The sequence below is a fragment of the Antechinus flavipes genome, chromosome 2 (genome assembly GCF_016432865.1).
Source record: "Antechinus flavipes isolate AdamAnt ecotype Samford, QLD, Australia chromosome 2, AdamAnt_v2, whole genome shotgun sequence".
NCBI lineage: Eukaryota > Metazoa > Chordata > Mammalia > Dasyuromorphia > Dasyuridae > Antechinus > Antechinus flavipes.
In genome coordinates, this window is record NC_067399.1 from 62,457,759 (window position 1) to 62,476,325 (window position 18,567).

At 37.7% G+C, this 18,567-nt stretch overlaps 1 protein-coding gene across 2 annotated transcripts in view; it reads left to right on the top strand.

Moving 5' to 3' along the window:
• The first annotated feature begins 3,665 nt into the window (after positions 1-3,665).
• Positions 3,666-18,567, top strand: part of DYNC1LI2 (dynein cytoplasmic 1 light intermediate chain 2) — a 54,732-nt gene continuing 39,830 nt past the window's right edge. Inside the window, exons 1-4 of one of the 2 annotated variants that reach the window (XM_051975075.1) lie at positions 3,666-3,974; positions 4,788-4,861; positions 6,453-6,569; positions 11,381-11,611. In XM_051975075.1, coding sequence (XP_051831035.1) covers positions 3,868-3,974; positions 4,788-4,861; positions 6,453-6,569; positions 11,381-11,611 — 529 coding nt within the window. In that variant the 5' untranslated portion in view covers positions 3,666-3,867. The remainder of the gene's footprint in view (positions 3,975-4,787; positions 4,862-6,452; positions 6,570-11,380; positions 11,612-18,567) is intronic. The other variant, XM_051975076.1, reaches the window with a different exon arrangement.

Consider the following 18,567-nt stretch of genomic DNA (forward strand, 5'->3'; position numbering starts at 1 on the left):
TGAAACAATATCTACTCCAGAGAAGATAGTGTAATGGGGGAGACAAGTACATTTAAACATGATAATGCATCAATATAAAGTTTACAAATATATGCAAAATAGTTATATATTGATAAGGAAATCACTAGCAGTTGGGTGATCAGTAAAGGCCTCCTGCAGAAGATGGTGGATATTAGAGGAAAAGAAAGATTCTGAATATGGAAGGTGTGCATTCCAGCAAAGTGGAGTCTTTCTGTCATGTTTAAATGTATTTGTCTCCCCCATTACACTAACATCTCTGGAATGGAAATTGTTACATTCAAATGGTGGTCAGGATGGTTCACTGGATGTAAGTGAAAATAATATCCAATAAGGATGGAAAAATAAAATAAGACCAAGCTGTATAGAGCTTTACAGGTTAAACAAAGGAGTTTATTTTTTCTTCCTTAGAGGCAATAGAAAAGCATTAGAGTTGAGTGAAGAGTCACATGTTCAAAGCTGCACTTAAGGAAAATTGCTTTTGTAGCAATGTGTAGGATAGACTACAGAGAAGAAAGAGGTAAGGCAGGAGAACACTTGGGCAAAGTGATTCAAGTCTGAATTAAGGTGTGTGAATAGAGAGAAGTTCAGTGTGAAAGATATGAAGGCAAAAATGGGAAGATTTGGTTGGTTAAGAGAGCATAAGGATGCAAGAAAAATGTCAAGATGATGCACCTGGGAGATCAGGAGGATGATGGTGCCTTCAACAGATGTAGGAAAGTCTAGAGACTTTGAGAATCCAGGATCACCTGCATACCTCCAAGAAGCATGAAACCCCATCCTCAAGACTATTTTTGCAATGTGTTTGCTTAATGCAATCCCCCTTGTGGATAGGATAAGCCTGTCTCCAGGTATGTGTAATGGAGAACCTTGTTTTTGACTTGGGAGCATGTACAGGTATCTCAGGTACATTTTTTGGTCTATTTACTATGTGTCAAGGATGGGAATATTTTTGATTGGCTGCTAAGCTGGAACTCAGATTCACTCTTCTTTCATCTTTCACTGTATTCAAGAATGGAAGATAAACTGTTACAGACTTTCAACTATGGTTCAGAGGAACAGATTCCTTCATTAGGTATGCTCAAAGACAAACTTATCAAATATCTCCATCAGGGACTGGTCTGTCCTTGATCAGTCCTCCATTACATAATCATTAATTCATAACTGGGGAGAAATGTGCTTTTAGTCCCAGCTCACTTACACAGATAATCAAGATTTACAGTATTAGAGGAGAATTTTTTAGAGGTATATTAATATTTATTTAGTATTTATAGTATTTATTTACATATATTTAGTATTTATAAGTATATTAATACTTATTTTCTGGAAAATGAGAAATATTAGTTTTGAGTATATATGTGTAGATATTTTGCTATATCTGTTGATATATAGATTTGAAAACATGTGGTTTTAGAAATAATAATAAACAGGTATTTTCCCTTCTTAAGGACTTAACTTTAATATACTAAGTTAGATTGTTTTTTTGATTGTTGTTTTAAAGCAGGGTGAAAGGAGAAAATGTCCCTACCTGAAAACATGCCAGGAATGTGAATTCTTTTACTTCCATAAAAGTCCCTCATTTTATGTCCCTCATTAACACTACATCTAAAACCAGTCTGTTCTGTCTCCTATGACCTTCAATTAGAGGAATAACTCTTGACTAAGTAGCTATTAGCAAGTGGAGAGGTGGCATTTTGACCTAGAGTTTGAAGGATAGATAGTATTTCAATATAATAATTATCTTACACTTACATAGCAAGTTAAAAATTTAGAGTACCTTATTCCAGCAACCCTATGTGGCATGGGTAGAAAATGAAAAATTAAGGCATTTCAGATGGAAGAAGTACTGGTTGAATTTAAAACCCAGAGTTTCCCTTTCCCAGAGTTCAGTAAAGCCTCAGGCAACAGAGTAATCTAGTTCCCTAGAGGGTGAAATATGTAGAGAAGAAAAGTATAGGATAAAAGAAGAAATATCATTTCAGATCAAGACCAGGCTGAAAATTCTGAATATGTCATTTAAGTAATGGAGAGCCATGGGAAGAACTGGTTTTTAACCAGATTATGTTATGATTGAAGCTTACAAGAAGTTCAAATCTGGCCTGACACATATTAGCTATGTGGCCCTGGACAAAAACTCTTGTTTGCCAACTGCAGCCACAACTCTTAACTCAGTGTGTGACTGAACTTAGTGAAGATCACTGTGTCAGCTGAGTTGCAGACAGATGAAAATGGGGAGATAACAGGCTATTGCAATAGTCCAGGTATGAGTTGATGAGTACATCAGACAGTAAAGCAGTGGCAAAGAAGTGAAGGGGGCATATGCAAGAAATATTACAAAGGTAAAATTGACAGTCTTTTGCAACAGATTGTATATGGTGTTGTGGGGTGGGGTGGGGAAGGAGATGAGATTAAAGAGTTGAGTAGCCAAAAATGACAACCTAGATGAGAAGATTTGGGGATCATTTGAATCTGCAGGAACTGACAGGATCACCAAGTACAGAGGGAGAAGACAAATTGACCTTGTGAGATACCCTCGGCAAACAAGGGTGATCCAGCAAAGGTGATCAAGAAGGAAAGGCAAAAAGAAGGAAAACTAGGAGAGAGCAGCATCACAAAAAGAAAGGGTGAAAAAAGGGTGAGTGGCAATGCCAAAAGTTGCAGAGAGGCCAAGAAGGATAAGGATTGAGAAAAGGTCATCCCATCTGGCAATCTAGAGATTTCGGGCAACTTTGGAGAGAGTTGTTGGCCAAAGGATGAGGTCAGAAGCCAGCCCATGGGAAGCTAAGAGTGCAGCCACAGTAATCGGGAGGGACAGGACAGGACAGCAGACTCAAAGGAGGATCTCCTGATAATGTGGCCTGTCTTCCAGGCAGTAGAGAATCTGATAGTAGACCTGGAGTGACAGAGAAAGCCATCTCCCAAACGGAACAGGAAGGCAATTAATCCACATTTGTGAAATAGGCATGACCACACCCACAGGATCTACCTCACTGGGCTGTTGTGAAACTCAAGATGACTTACTGAAAGCACTTTGCAAAATAAATGTTTAAAAAAGCCCCATATAAATGTCACTAGTGGGTTGATTGAAGAACTCATCAAATTAATCAGGGACCCCAATTATCTTTACTCCTTACAGAAAAAGCCCTGGATTTTGAGTCAGATGATTTGAACAAAGCTATTCTTGGCTTTCTCACTGAACCCTTGTGATACTGAGTAAGTCCTTCCCCCATTCCTGGGCCTGGCCCTTTCCAGCTCCTGGGTTCAGTCCCTTTCGCTGCTCCTAGGCTTCAGTTTCCCCATTTGCAAAAATGAAGGGTTTTGGATGATCTCTTCTCGAAGATTCCTCTGAGCTCTGAATTCTGGGAACAATATGTTATCCCAAGTCCCTTGCAAGTCCCGGCACCCTGTGGCTGACTTTGTGCGGTCACGGAAGGCCCTGGGACTGAAAGATGCTCTGCCAGGATGAAGGAGCCTGGCCGGGTACCAGACTAGGACTCAGGAGGTCGTGGCTGCCGTGCTCCTTCAGGCCTGGTGGGGGCGCTGCCGCGCTCCTCAGATTCAGGGCGGCTCCTCGCGGTGTCACAGAGCCAAGCCTTCGGCTTCTTAGCTGTTTTCGTCACCGCCTGACAGCAAGCCGCACGCCCTGCTGTCCTCACTTGTTTTTCCAGGCTGTTCGTCGAGGCGGACATTTAGACAGACAGCTGATTTGGCATAGGGCGGCGGCCACGGCGGCCCGTAGAGGGGTGAGATAATTCAGTGTTGAGAACCGGCTTATCTGCGGTCACCCCTCCGGCGCGGGGTCCTCAGCGGGCCCGAGGGAAGGCCCTCTTTGTGGCTGCAGTTGGCAAGATGGCGCCGGTGGGGGTGGAGAAGAAGCTGCTGTTGGGGCCCGAGGGAAACGGGACCCCGGGCGCCGGGGATTTGCCCAGTGAGGAGGACGAGGGGCAGAACCTGTGGTGAGTGGAGGAGCAACGGACTGAGTGAGGAAGGGCCGAACCTGGCCGGGGCTCCGGGGCCGGGACCGGGTGGGGCGGGGCAGCAGAACCAGCCGGGACGGCCGGGATGGTGGAGCAGCCTCCGCCCGCGTCTCCCTGCCTTCCTGCCTCCCTCCCAGCTCCGCGTTGAGGGGCCGGGAGCCTGGACCCCCCTTTCCATTTCTCTGTTGGTCCTGTTCTTCCCTCCCGGAGTCAGGAAGAATGGCGGTCCAGTCCGGTCGCTGACACCGGTAGTGTGACCCCGTGCAAGTCACTTGCCTCAGCTCGCCTCGCTTGTTCCCACCTGTGAAATAGGAATGGCAATAGCACCTCCTTCCTAGAGCTGCTGTGAGCACCAAAGTGACACGTTTGCAAACCTCTTTGCGATAAACACTAGCTATTGCTCTCAAACTCTTTTGCCCCGTTTCCCCTGCCTTCGAGTTCCCAAGACCAGTCTTTGAACCCTTTCTCCTCCGCCGCCCCCTTCTATCCCCCCTCCCCCCCGTTAGATCATCTGTCATTCGTGATGATTCACTGACTGTAGTCTTGGGGTATCCCCAGAAGGGTGCTAGTGTTAGCAGAAGGATGGGACACCCTCCCACTTTTTTCTCACGAGGTACCCAAAGTGGATGTTCTCAGGACGACACGGGAACTTCCCAAGCAAAGCCAGGGATTGCCGCATTCCCCTCTGCCCCCCTCCCCCTCACATCATGGGGTCTGAGAGACTTTGGGGTCGGGGGCAAGCCCTGGGGAGAGTGACGGCAGGGGCTAACTGCTGTGCCTTGTCTGCCGCAGGTCCTCCATCCTGAGTGAAGTGTCCACCCGCTCCAGGTCTAAGTTACCAGCAGGAAAAAACATCCTTGTCTTTGGTAAGTGCTGTCTCACTAGGGTTGGGAAAGGCTGGACGGCAGGGAGGCAGTCCTGGAAAATTGGAGAACATCTTAGGAGTTGAATTTTGCAGAGAAGGAAGTGCTACGAACCCACTGGGCTTTTGTGACATTACCCCGTGTGTTTATTATTAGACTTTGGAACTTCCCTGTTTTAGCTGATTTAATATGCTATGGTTTTAAACTGACCATACTTCCCCTTCTTCCCTCCCCCCCCCCCACTTTATTCCACATTTTTACAGTTGCCTTTTGGGGTATTATTGTTTTAAATACTCTGATTTTCTGGTTATATAGAATTATTCTGTTAAAGTGGCAAAGGTCACTAAAGTCAGGGGAGGAGTAACAAAATAAGTCATCTCTATTCAGCAATCGGTTTGTTAAGTACCTGTAAGCAAGGCAAAAAAAAGCCACAACCAAACAAAAACAAAACAAACCATCCTCTGCTCTTAAGTAGTTCATTCTTAATGGGAAGACAGCATGCAAACAACTATGTTCCAACTAGATATATACAGGATAAATTGGAGATAATTACAGAGTCTGCTTGAGACATGTAGTTTTGCTTAGCCCTATAATTATTTTCATTAGTTTCCCAGCCTTCATAGTGCTGGTGAAGAAGATACTCTAAAGTTGAAACCCAGTGTTGTGTTCTATCCTACCACAGACTGAATTTTCTGTTAATGATGGATGACTGTCACACTCAGACTTTATTATTTAAATACTAAAAGTTTTAAGGTTGTCATTTTATTTTCTCTTATAACTGTTTTCTTTGTAATAATTCATCTTAACATATTTGCTGGTAAGTGATTGACCCCAACATAATTCTTTGATGTCTTCATTTACCGCTTTTACAAATTGTAAATAGATTCACATAAAAGAATGGGTTATAACTTGGATTATTACTATGGAAAACTAGGTATAACTTGAATATAGGAAGTAGTGTGATGTAAAGAAAAGAGCATTTGAATTAGAAATCAGAAAGCAATTTTAAACTCATTTCTTCATTCTGATTAGGTACTATGTATCCTTATGTTACAAATCACATTCCCTAAGCCTTAGTTTTCTTATATGCAAACATAAGTGGCTGGATCTTGTGATCACTGATGTACCAGGTTTAAAATTCTTAAGTCTAAAATTCTTAAATAAATCTGTGATGTTATTAATGTGGATGTTTCTTTCAAGAGAATTCACTATGGAATTAGGGGGTTTACCCTTTATGCTGAAGGACTTTCCTCATTCTTTGCTGATATGAAGATGTCCGTGGAGGACATGAACTGTTCATTAGGTTCTACCTCTTGTCAATTGGCCAGCTCCTTTATGATTATAGAATTCTCCGATGATATCCTATACTCCAATTATTTTTATAGTTCCTTGTCACATTTTTGCCATGTCTAAATCATGTCCTGCTAAAATATAACACTTGTAACATAAGTTTGAGTTCTGTGCTGTGAATTCAACTTTTTAACAGGATTCTATTATATAAAAATATATGTATCAATGTGGAAGCTATACCTATTAAAGAATATCAACATGGTTTCTGTGTACTGAATACTTCTTATGTTTTTCTTATTTATAGGTGAAGATGGTTCAGGAAAAACAACACTCTTGGCTAAATTACAAGGAGCAGAGCACAGCAAAAAAGGAAGAGGTTTAGAATATCTATATCTTAACATTCATGATGAAGATAGAGATGGTAAGTTGCTCAAACCTATCATAAATAAAACATTTTAGGTGCTCAGTATGTTCAAGTGCTGTTCTGAAGGCTGGGAATGCAAATAAAAGCAAGTCATTCTATGTTTTCAAGGAACTCTAATTGTGGGAAAATAGGCTAGGGACTGGTCTAGCCATTGCATTGATATAGGAAGCTTCCCTGTGGGAAAACATATTTTCCCAATATAGATTAGCATGTTTTAGAGAGTTCCCTAGAAGTATCAGACATGGCAATCTGTAGTCCCTCTGAGGGCAGCCTGAATCAGATTAAAATGTTATTGAAAAATATTAAACAAAATAAAATAAAACGTAGATCATGTTGATATATGGTTTTCTAAGGCTGTATGCATCCCACAGGGCCCCATTTAGATTTAGTGGGCCCCATTTCTATTTGAGAACACTGATAAGTTAAGTGACTTGCCCAGAGTCCTATGGTCGCTGTGTGTTGAGCCAGGGCTTCAACTTAAGTCTTTTGTTCAACACTGGTTATCAACTTATCTTTGGGGAAAGGAGACTTCAAGTGCAAATCAAGAGTTCTAAAGGTTTAAGAGTGAGTCAGATGGCAGATCCAGGATCCTTAGGACATAACAGTAAGTCAGATGACAATGCCAAGGAGAACATCGAAGTGGGACAGATAAGAAAGCCTGGTGATCCCCCCATCTCACTAGAAAGATTGGATTTGATGACTTCAACTTATCTAAATAGTGTGAGCAGTCATCCTTTTGGGTGACTTTGGAGCCTGGGTTTCACATTACTTAGTTTATGAAGAAGAGATCATTTCCATTTGAGGAACCATGAAAGGATATTTAAAGAATATAGCATTTAAGCTGGGTATTGAATGGTAGATAGAAATTCAATAGGCAGAATTTGTTTGGGGAATGAAGGGCTCTTCCACTTGTGGGGGCATAATGTGAGCCAATGTATAAAGGTGGGAAAGTGTGAGGGTAGGATTAAAAATACCAAAGTAATCCATTTGGCTTGCAGTATAGACTGTGAGGAAGAGAATTCAATTGGTTTTAAATAGTGCTCCTTCTATCCTTTGAAAAAATACTATTAACAAATACATCTGCCTGTGTTTGCAGACTTTTATTTAGTAATAGAAATTAAAAGTTAACTTCATTTAACATATTTAACATATATGGGACTACCTGCCATCTGGGAAGGAGGTAGAAGGAAGGAGGGGAAAAGTTGAAACAGAAGTTCTTGCAAGGATCAATATTGAAAAATTACCCATGCATGTGTTTTGTATATAAAAAGCTATTTAAAAAAAACAACTTAAGTTCAGATATAGATGGGATCTTTTCAGTAGTCTATTTTGATACCTTGGTCTGGTAGCCTGTAATTTTCCTGTGAAGAACACCTGAAATAATATATTAGGAGTTTTTTAAAACCTTTTCTTAATCCTCTTTTCCAACATTAATTTATGGATTACTGATAGAAGTATATATACATGCAACTATTAACACCATGTTTAAGTTTTGTAGTTACAGGATTAACTGGAGTTTAATCATGAAATCCATTCCCTGCTTTCTATGTTTGCTATGATTAGAGTTATGATTTTTAAATGAAGAAATGTTGTTTTCAGTTTTTTTTAAGAAGGATCCTCTGAATGCAGAAGCTACCATAAAAAGAAATACTTTTAAAATTGAGTTATATTGACAAAGAAATAATAAAATCTTGCCCAGTACCATTTAAAATTTTAGGAAGGTTGATATAAAATGGAATGCATGTTGTCATACCACTTTAATTCTTTAGCCCTCAGTTTCCTCATTTGAAAAAAAAAAAGTTAGAGATTGGCCTCAGTGGTCTTTTAAGTTAGAGATGAAGCGATTAGACCAAGTTAAATAACCAGCTAGTTGCAATTAGATGATGTAGGAGATAGAGCTGTGGGTCTGGAGTCTAGAACACTCATCTTGAATTCAAATTTGGCCACTTAACTAGCTGTGTGACTCTGGGCACGTCATTCAACTCTGTTTGCCTCCGTTTCTCATCTGGAAAATGAGCTGGTCAGGAAAATGGCTAACCACTCTTAATATCTTTGTTAAGAAAACCCCCAAAGAGGTCCCAAAGTCAAACATGCCTGAAACATGTAAGCAGCTGCAAACAGCCATTACCTCAGAGACTGGATTTGAATCCAGGCTTTCTGCTTTCAGTTCTCTTTCTACTGTATCACATTCCCTTTACTTTTTTTAATGTTTCGGGTTGTTTTTTTTTTTAAATCAGTGTCTATTTTTGTCACTTGCATCTTTGAATTTTTTAGTTTCCTTTAACATGCTTTAAATTTCCCTTTTGAACACATAAATTGGAATGTTGGGGGTTGTTGCATTGACTTCAGTGTTAAAGTCCTTTAAGAATCTCCTTGCCTGCAAGAAGTAAGAACAGATTTGTTTGCCTTCTCTTAGAGATTCTTTATAGAACATGACGGACAGCTTTATTTCAGCCACAGAGAAGACAGGACAGCTTTTCAACAAATGAAAACTTTGTACTTTGCTTTTCGTGTCTTTTTTTTTTTTTTTCTTATTTCTCAAGTATGTAGCATGGATATAATTTTCCTTATGAAATAGTCAAAAGTTTATTTCATGGCAAAGCATTTTCATGTCCTCTTGACATTGTTTATAGTTATAAGACTTTATGACTGCAAAAAGCTTTTACATGGATTTCATCATTTGATCCTCACTAGAGTCCTGTGAGGGAGGTTATTTTAAGTTTTGTTTCCATTTTACATAGAGGTTAGGTGACTTACCTCTAAGTCACACAGTGAGTTAATAGGGATTGGAATTCAGTCTACTTTACTAGTGTCTTGGATATGCACTCCTTTTTCCTGTAATAGAAGTAATGTAATAACTCTTCATTCAGATTTCTTTGAGGTTACTATAATAGTTAATTTTGCAGACAGCCTGGTGACTTCACCAGCTATTCTGTCTGTGGACAAATCTTTTTCCTTCCTTGAGCTTTATTTTCCTCACCTGTACAATGAAGATGATACTTTCCATTACCTATCATATAGGTTGTTGGAAGAAAAGACTTTTTAAAAGTATTAGCCACTATAAGTGTGAGTTATAATAAATGTTTAATTTAGATTTTGTTGAGATATGTAATTTGCTGTCAATTTATTTTTATTTGAAATACTTTTCTGACTAAAGTTGAATCTCATTTTTCTTTAATGCTTTTTTTTTTTTCTTTTTTTGCTTTAGTGATATAGGCATATAGTAAATGATTTTGGCATAAAATGTGTGAGTTTGAAAGTGATTGGGAGGTCTTAAGAATTGTTAGTCTCCAAAAGAACAAACAAACAAACAAACAAAACCTGAAAATTTTGGAAAGATTGGTTCCAGTTCTCACCAACAGCATTTATGGATGTGTGGACTAAGACTGTTTAATTTAATTTGGTTTGCAAAATATTTGATAAATACTTTCTCTATGCCTGGCACTGTACTAGTTACTAAGTATATAAAAGCAAAAATAAAACAGTTCCTTTTCCCAGAGAGCTTATATTTTAACCGAAAGTAACTATAATAGCAAATAAACACAAAATATTCTGGAATGAAGAAATGGGTTTGGAGAGTACTATATGGGAGAGGGGAAGGAGTAGACACAAGGAAACACCTTGGGCAGACATAAGTTATGTTTGAGCTGAGCCCTGAAAAGATCTGAGGTGAAAAGAAAAAAAGCAATGTCACAGGGACTGATAGAATGAATATGTACATAACAAGCCATAGGTCTGTCCACCTGGCCTGATACTGCCATTAATAACAGTAATCATTGTGCCTAGCATTTTTAATGTCCTAAGATTTACATACTTAAAATGACGTATGAGAGAGATAAGGATGGTTGAAACACTGGTTGGGAGGAGGGGGTAGCAGTGAGTGGGACAAGAGTATGTTTCCATTCAGAAAATATTAAATGCCCATTTTATGCAAACACTGCAAATAGCATGATGAAGACACCTATCCTCAGAAGCTCCTGTCTTAGAAAAGGAGGATGCAATCTATGCATCTTGACACTTCATACCAAAGAATTTCTTACTTCCTCATTATCCTAGCATCTTTATCTAAAAACAAAATCAGAAGCCCCAGAATTGAGTTAAGGGTCAAATAAAATAATGTTTAGTGAAAGCACTTTCTAAAATACTCCATAATTGTGAATTTTTTTTTAATGTTAATGTGGAAGTCTTAAATTTTATTTTGTTTTTAAAATGGCACTATTGGCAAATGCTAGTAAATTATTTCTGATGATCTTGTGTTCTGGCATTGAAAGACCCTGAGAATCAGTTTCCTTGTCTGTAAAACAGACCTGCTTCTACTAATTGCTTAACAGGACTTTTCTGAATATCAAATAAAATAATGTATAAAATTGTTTGACCTTCCATGTATCAACATTTAAAATCTCATTCCTCAACTTCTACCTTTTAGTTTTGAAAAGAAGAAATATAGCCTTCATTTTTTTCTTGATGTCTTTTGCTTTTATATCACATTTATTTCCAAATACAACCATCCCTTGTAACAAAGCCTTAATTTCCAATAAAAGCAATGAACAACTTAATATTTTTTTTTCAAATTAACACACTTCGAGTCACTCTGAGAATATTTAGAACTATCTGTTTTATCCCCCCTTTTAAGGGATGAAGTAGATTATATATATATATGATGTTTGGTTACATTTTCCTTTGTAAATAAAATATTTCTAGTGATCATGTCTTTTAATTTTAATTTTGACTTTGGCCTAACTACTGATATTTTTCTAAGTTGCAATTACAGTAACAGCACATTGACTGACTACATTTTTCTCGTACAGATCACACACGTTGCAATGTATGGATATTGGATGGAGATTTGTACCATAAAGGCTTGTTGAAGTTTGCCGTTTCTGCAGAAACCCTGCAAGAGACTCTAGTCATCTTTGTAGCAGATATGTCTAGGCCTTGGACTGTTATGGAATCTTTACAGAAATGGGCCAGTGTTTTGCGGGAACACATTGATAAAATGAAAATCCCTCCAGAAGAAATGAGAGACATGGAGCAAAAGTGTAAGAACGGTGCATTTTCTTAATTAGAGTGTAATTGTGGGTCTGTTTTCATTGTAGATCCTTTGAATGGCACCTGCCCCCTCGTTTTAGTAGGTGGATAATATTTTGGACACTTGGGATCCTCTCTTTGAAGAAGTAAGCAGAGAGAAGGTGCTTCATAAATGTTGAAAGAATGATTACATTCTCTTCTATGAAGATGCTCTTTGAGAGAGCTCAGCCCTTCTCAGTTTAGGATCTCAGAACATTGTCAAAGCTCTCATATTCCCAGGTGATCTCTCTCTCTGTATGAATTGAGTTTTGTTGGTATTACTTGCTTTCCTTGTTGACCTGGAGATTAAGGCCATTTTTTTTGTGTGTGATTTTCAAAAGGAAGAATATACAATAAGGCTTTCTTTATCTAAACATGATTTGATCTATAGGTCTTTATATTGTTAGCATGTGTGGCCTCCAAACTCTTTAGCAGTCCCAGTTTGTGTGGGAACAGCTCTTGTCCCAAATTTAGAAAGCCTGGGTCCAAGTCTCAACACTAACACACAATAGCTTTATGGCCTTAGGGTAGTCGCTTCCCTTCAAGGAACTTTTTTTCCTCTCCTGTAAAGTAAGGATGATCTCTAGGCAAAGTGATTGTTAAGATTCCACATAGTTCCAATAGTCTTTGAGTCCATGGGTTCTAGTGTGGTCTGTATAGCCTGAAGCTCTCTTTAGGAGCTTTGTTGTTTGACAGGAGGAAAGCTAGTTTCCTTCATTAACCTGCAGGACAATAAAATTAAAGTTAATTAAGAAATTAAAAATTATCACGGAATTCAAACAAAAGCAGTACTAGAGTGATTTGTTTCTGAATCCAAGGAGTGCTGAAATTTAAAATTAGAATATTTAAAGGTTCATTTTCTATTGTTAAATGGTAGGCTGTATTATGTTTATTAAAAAAAAAATTTTTTTTTTAAAGTGAAGGACTTGATTTTCAAATTTGAAGGAAGTTTGGGAGGGTGGGATTGTTTTTTGTTCTAAAATATATGTGGTTCAGAAGATTGTTTTTCCTCTCCCTTGCTTCTGTGCAGTTACATGAGCATCTGATCACTTGCCAGAAGAGTAGGAGTGGCCGCGGCAGCAGCAACAGTCTTTGACAAGGGTTGGCTCTGCTCAAACTGGCTTATTTCCACAGTATGACATCATCCAGTGAATTAATGAGGGCCCTTTTGGGCTTGGTGTACAGTATCCTCACATTGCTAACTCGTGCATTATAACGACACTCAGAATGATGGTTCTTCCCGCATCTTAGGTTTGCTTTTCAAATCAAATTCCACATCCCATGTCTTCCTGTCACACTCTTCATTTTGCCTGTGCCTTCTGTCACATGTCAGTTCCAAATATCTCATAGACACTGGGAGCTTTATAGTTGATCCTTTCAAACTCTCTTTTGTTTTTTCCCCGCTGCATTGACTGCTATGCATTCTAGCTAGCTAGTATCAGATTGACCTTTACAAATAATGAGAATTTCCCCAGAATTAGATACACTAAAGCACACTACTTTTGAACATGAGAGAATTTTGTAGCCAATACACTTATATTATGGTATGTAGAGAAGTAAATTGATTTTTTGTGATAGATTATTTATTCTGAGTTCATTTTCACAGTGTGGTAACATCTCAAAAATGTTTCATTTTTGGGTTTATTTTGTTTTTTAAAATAACCTAAATCTTGGGTAGCAAGATCCCCAAAGTAAGAATTAGGAAACCTAGATTTGAGCCCTAGCCTTGCCACTGCTAGCCATGTGACATTGGGCTTGGTTTCTTTGTCTCTAAAATAATTGGATCAAATTAAGTGATCTTTAAGGTCTTTTTCATTGCTGACATGCTCCTATGTGCATCATGTTGGGGAGGGGGGGTGGGATTTGTCTGTTCAGTGCTACAAATTTATTCTAATTCTGGTTAATCTTTGTTCTCTTTTCTACCCCCAGTGTACCATACATTTGGGATGACAAGTTCTTTGCCTGTGTGCTAAAAGTCTGTTAGTCTTAAGTTGCAATAAAGTGGTTTTTTCAGGCTAAAGAGGACTATACAGCCTTAAATAAATTACTTCACTTCTCTGAGTGTCAGTTCCCTCAACTTTAAAAGATTTAAATTAGATGTTCTCTCAGGAGAAGCTTTAATTTTATCAGCTGGCTGTTTCATCTCAGTAGTGAGATTAGTCCATATGTTGAATTATCCTATAGTATCTTCATTATTCATCCTGTGCTTTTCTATTTTTAAAGAAAAGTAATTGAAAGTATTTACTTTAAAGATTCCTTTCCTTCTCAATTGTACATTTCGGTAAAACATTGCCTAATTGGCCCAATGCATAAGGACCAGGCAGTATCTTTTGAAATGTTTTGGAATATTTATCTATTGACCCTATTCAAAACCCAGAAATGACCTAAAGCTATAATATCTGATAATGGTACAAAGGACTTGGAACTGTTAGAGATGTGAGGTTTGATTCTGCCTCATAAGACTTGTATAACTATAGGAAAGTTACTTAACTTCTCTTTATTAATCAACATACCTTTAAAATGGACATCAGAATAACAAGGACAGATATGATAGCATTTCTATTCCCCAAGGAACAAGATTATCTGGAGATAATGGGGGATAATATATGAGTGTATAAAAATACTATTTTACATGTTCTAAACTATAGGTACGTTAAGAGTGCAGTGGAAAAAAAAGATCAGAAAAAGCTTCATGGAGGCAATGAAATTTGAGCTAGGGCTTAGAGGATAGAAAGAATTTTGAATAGCAACAGCAGTATTTATTAAATGCCTACTATATATCATACACACACATTGTTAAATGCTGGGGATGCAAAAAAAAAAAAAGTAGACCCTTCTCTCAGAAAGCTCATAGTCTAATGAAAACAACTTATAAACAACTATTTGCAAATAACATAAAGAGAATAAACAGAGGGGAGGTACTAGCATTAAGGGAATAAGGGGTGGGGTTAGGAAAGGCTTATGAAGAAGGCAAGGCTTTTAGCTAGGACTTGAAGGCACAGAAGCCACAAGGTAGAGATGAGAAGGGGGAGATTTTAAGCCATGGAGAACATGCATTGAAAATGCCCAAAGTTAGGAGTTGTGATATCTTATTTGAGGAACAGCGTGGTGGTTAGTGTCACTGGGTCAGGGATGTGGGCTGTGTAATGTGTAAGAAAACTAGAAAGGTTATGAAGGGCTTCATACATCAGCCATGATCTGACCTGCACTTTAGAAAGGTCTGTTTGGTAGAGAGACTGGAAGACACTTAAGATACAGAGACCAACTAGCTAGCAATTGGCAGTAACCCAAGCTTTTGAGTAGAAGGATGGTGGTGCTGTCAGTACCAATAATAAGGAAATTAGGAAGATGGGAGGACTAGGGAAAAAGTTAATGAGTTCAGTTTTAGACATGTTGAGTTTAAAATGTGTAGTTAAAGATACTAGACTGGAGGTCAAGAGAAAATTTAGAATTATGTAAATAGATATGAGAATCCTTACAGATAATATTTGAATCCATGGGAGCTGAGAAAAGGTCTCAGGACAGGATTCTGAGGGACATCCTCTGTAGGCAGATGTACTAGATCTAGCAAGGGCTAAGATCTAGCAAAGGACACTTAAGGAACAGTCCAATAGGTAGAAAGAAAGAAGGAAACAAGCTTGCATTTATTAAGTGGCCACTGTGTGGCAGGCACTATGCTAAGTACTTTATAAATAACTCATTTAATACTCTTAGTCACCCTAGGAGGGAGGTGCTATTATTATTCTCAATTTACAGTTGAGGAAACTGAGTCAGATATATTCAGTGACTTGTCCAGAGTAACATAACTAGTGCAAGCTAGCTTTGAATTCAGATCTTCCTGACTCCTAATCCAGCTTCACTGTAATTCCTAATTACGTAGAGAATTTAGAAATATTGAGAAAATTTAGAGAGATGTGTGCTTGATGGTGTAAAAGCTCATAGAGAGGTTGAGGAGAATAAAGATTGACAATTAAGAGATCATTGATTATTTTGGAGAGAGCAGTTTCAGTAGAATTGAAAGCCAAGTTAAATGAGAGGAAGTAGAGACATGAATTGTAGACCCAGATTGTAGGCAGCTTTCTCAAGGAGTTTAACTGGAAAAGACAGGTGAGCAAAGACAGGTCGTGGGGCTGAATAGATCAAGTAAGTTTTTTGTTTTTTTGTTTTTTTAAGAGCAGGATGAACATGAACTTGTATGGAGGCAAGTTACTGAGCCATTATGAAGTGTTTCTGTGTGTCACATGAAGCATTGGAGATATAAAGAAAGGCAAAAAAAAACAAAAACCTTTTCTTAAGGAATTCACAGTCTTAATGGGAGAGAGAATGTGCTAACAAGTATGTATGAATAAGATGTATTTAGGATAAATTTGAAATTGTAAACAGGCCCTTGGGCACTATATAAATCAAGGGTAAGTCAGGAAAGGCTTCTGTAGAACGTGGGATTTTTTAGCTGGGACTTGAAGCCAGGAAAGCTAGAAGGTGGGAATGAAAGAATCCCAGGCATGGGGCAGCCACTAAAAAAATCCCAGAGCTGGGAAATGGAGTATATTTTGGAAAATTAGCAAGAAGGCCAGTGTTACTGGAATTGTAGAATACATGGAAGTGAGTAGGTTGTAAGAAAACCAAAAAGATAGAAGCCAGCTTATAAAGGGCCTTAAAAGTCAAACAGAAGATTTTATATTTTATTGTGGAGGTAATAGCCTCTGGTGTTGGTATGATATAGGGCTGACTTGTGCTTTATAAATTAGTCAGTAGACAAAGAGATCGACTAGACAGAAAGAGAAAAATATTCATTGAATCTTAGAATTAAAAAACTAGAAAGGACTTTTGAGAGGTCACATAGTCCAACCCCCTAATTTTACGCATGAAAAATTTGAATCCCAGCATGGACAGTTAGACATGATCATAGAGCAAGACAGTAGAAGAGCCATGTTACACAAAAATGTAATCTGCCAAAAGGCTTTTGTGAGGTTGTATGTGATTAGGAGGCTTTAGTAAATAGAATTTGGGGGTACTTGGTAAATTCCCACACTCTTTACCATAATTAAATTATTCTTTTCAACTATATCTGTATCTTCAGGTCACCTCAGGGTTTAAAATGCCAATAATTTTAAGTTTCAGAATCTCTCCAAAGACAAGTCATTTAATGATTGGAAAAGTGTCAGAGAAGTCACCTGTTTTCCCAATATTCCCTATAGGAATTCATTGGTTGCCTGCGGACTTTGGTGCCCAAATTATTAGGTGACATTTAATTTTATTTATGCTTAATTTCAAATGCAAGGATTTAGAATGGAGAGTTTCATTTAGATAAAACACGAGTTATAAAGAGTCTTCAAGAGAAAAGAAGTTGTAAGTGGGTTTTCTATTGTTCCTTGTTAATTGTGTTGCACCATCAAACATAGTTCTCTGAAATACACAAACTTATAAAACTGGAATAGAGCTAAGAATCTTCTCATTTAACTACTGGGTTAAATGGTTACATTTATGAAAAGGAAATATTCTGAAGATCAGATTCTAGCTTGGGAAAAGCTCAGAAATTTCATGCTGCTGTGTCATCATTAGCACAAAATTATTTAATTAAAATTTCTCATAGAGTTTCAAAACTGTCCAAAGTACTTCAGTTTTGCTTACTCAGTGTTTGATTTTATTTGACTAGGACTGAAGTTATTCTGACTTCTAATTAATATGAACCAGTAGAAAATGGAAGCATTTTCCATTATACTTTTAAGCACTCTCATTTTGGAAGCGTGGGTGCCTCTCATATTTCATTCTACAAAGGATCCATCAATGCTGTAGCTATACTGAACTGTTTTCTAAATTTAGATTGTAGAGGGTATGACAAACTGAGTGGGCTAACCTGCTATTGTTGTGCCCCCTTAAGTTTATCCCTGCTCTAATTTGGAGGGAGTGCTGCTTCTGTTTTCTTAGTATGAACTTAAAATGATACTCATATCACACATTTTTGATCTTAGCCAAGTTCTAAAAAGAAGCCATAAAATGTTTAAAAGTAATCTGGTTTTTTGAACTGTTCGGCACAGTCCATCCATTTTACAATGGTAATAACTTGAGTGATTGTAACCTAGCATGGTCTATTTCTATTGAGTTACCTGTAATGTATTTTACACAAAAGTAAAGTAAGTGGTATTCATTTTACCATTTTGATAAATAAAACTGCTTCAGTTAAGAGTAGTGATAATCTGTGGTTGGAGAAAAGAGAAGGAAACTCTATGAGAACAAGTTTAAGAGTCAAGGTCTCAATTCTAGTCTAGGCTTCTTCTACTAAACCTAGTTGATATCTTTTTTCAAACTTAATATCTTAGGTGCTTCAAGCCCTGGTAATTAAAGTAATTGGTCTAGATTATATAGCTAAATTTGTCAAGAGGTAAGACTTGAGCTCAGGATTTCCAGTCTGTGCTGGAAAATCTCTCTATTCACTCTTATCATGCTATCCCTTTATACTTTTTTTTTGTTGTTGTTACTTCATGGGCTTGTTGTAAAGAAAAACACATATGACTATACTTTGAAATTACTAAACAAACATAAAACAGTCATAGTGTGATATATCACTTTACTTGCAAATTATTTTCATAACAAATGGAATTTTTTTCAAGGTTGAATTTTACTTTGTTGCATATTTTCATCATGAAATCAACTATAGGTCGAGTATTCTAAGGGACAATATTTTTAATACTATCTGTTGTAGTTACAGTTTTGTTAGGTTTTTAAAGGAATAAGGAGGCCATTTATTCCTTGATACTCAAGTGTTTCTAATGGATACATTAGAACACACTGTTTCAGGTTTGGGTCATACTGCTGCTTTTCAGGTTGCAGTGCATCCAAGAATATTTCTGCTTTGGTTGTTTATATTAAAAGATTAATCAATGAATAAATTAATTATATATTAATTAGGTATAAAGACAAAATACTA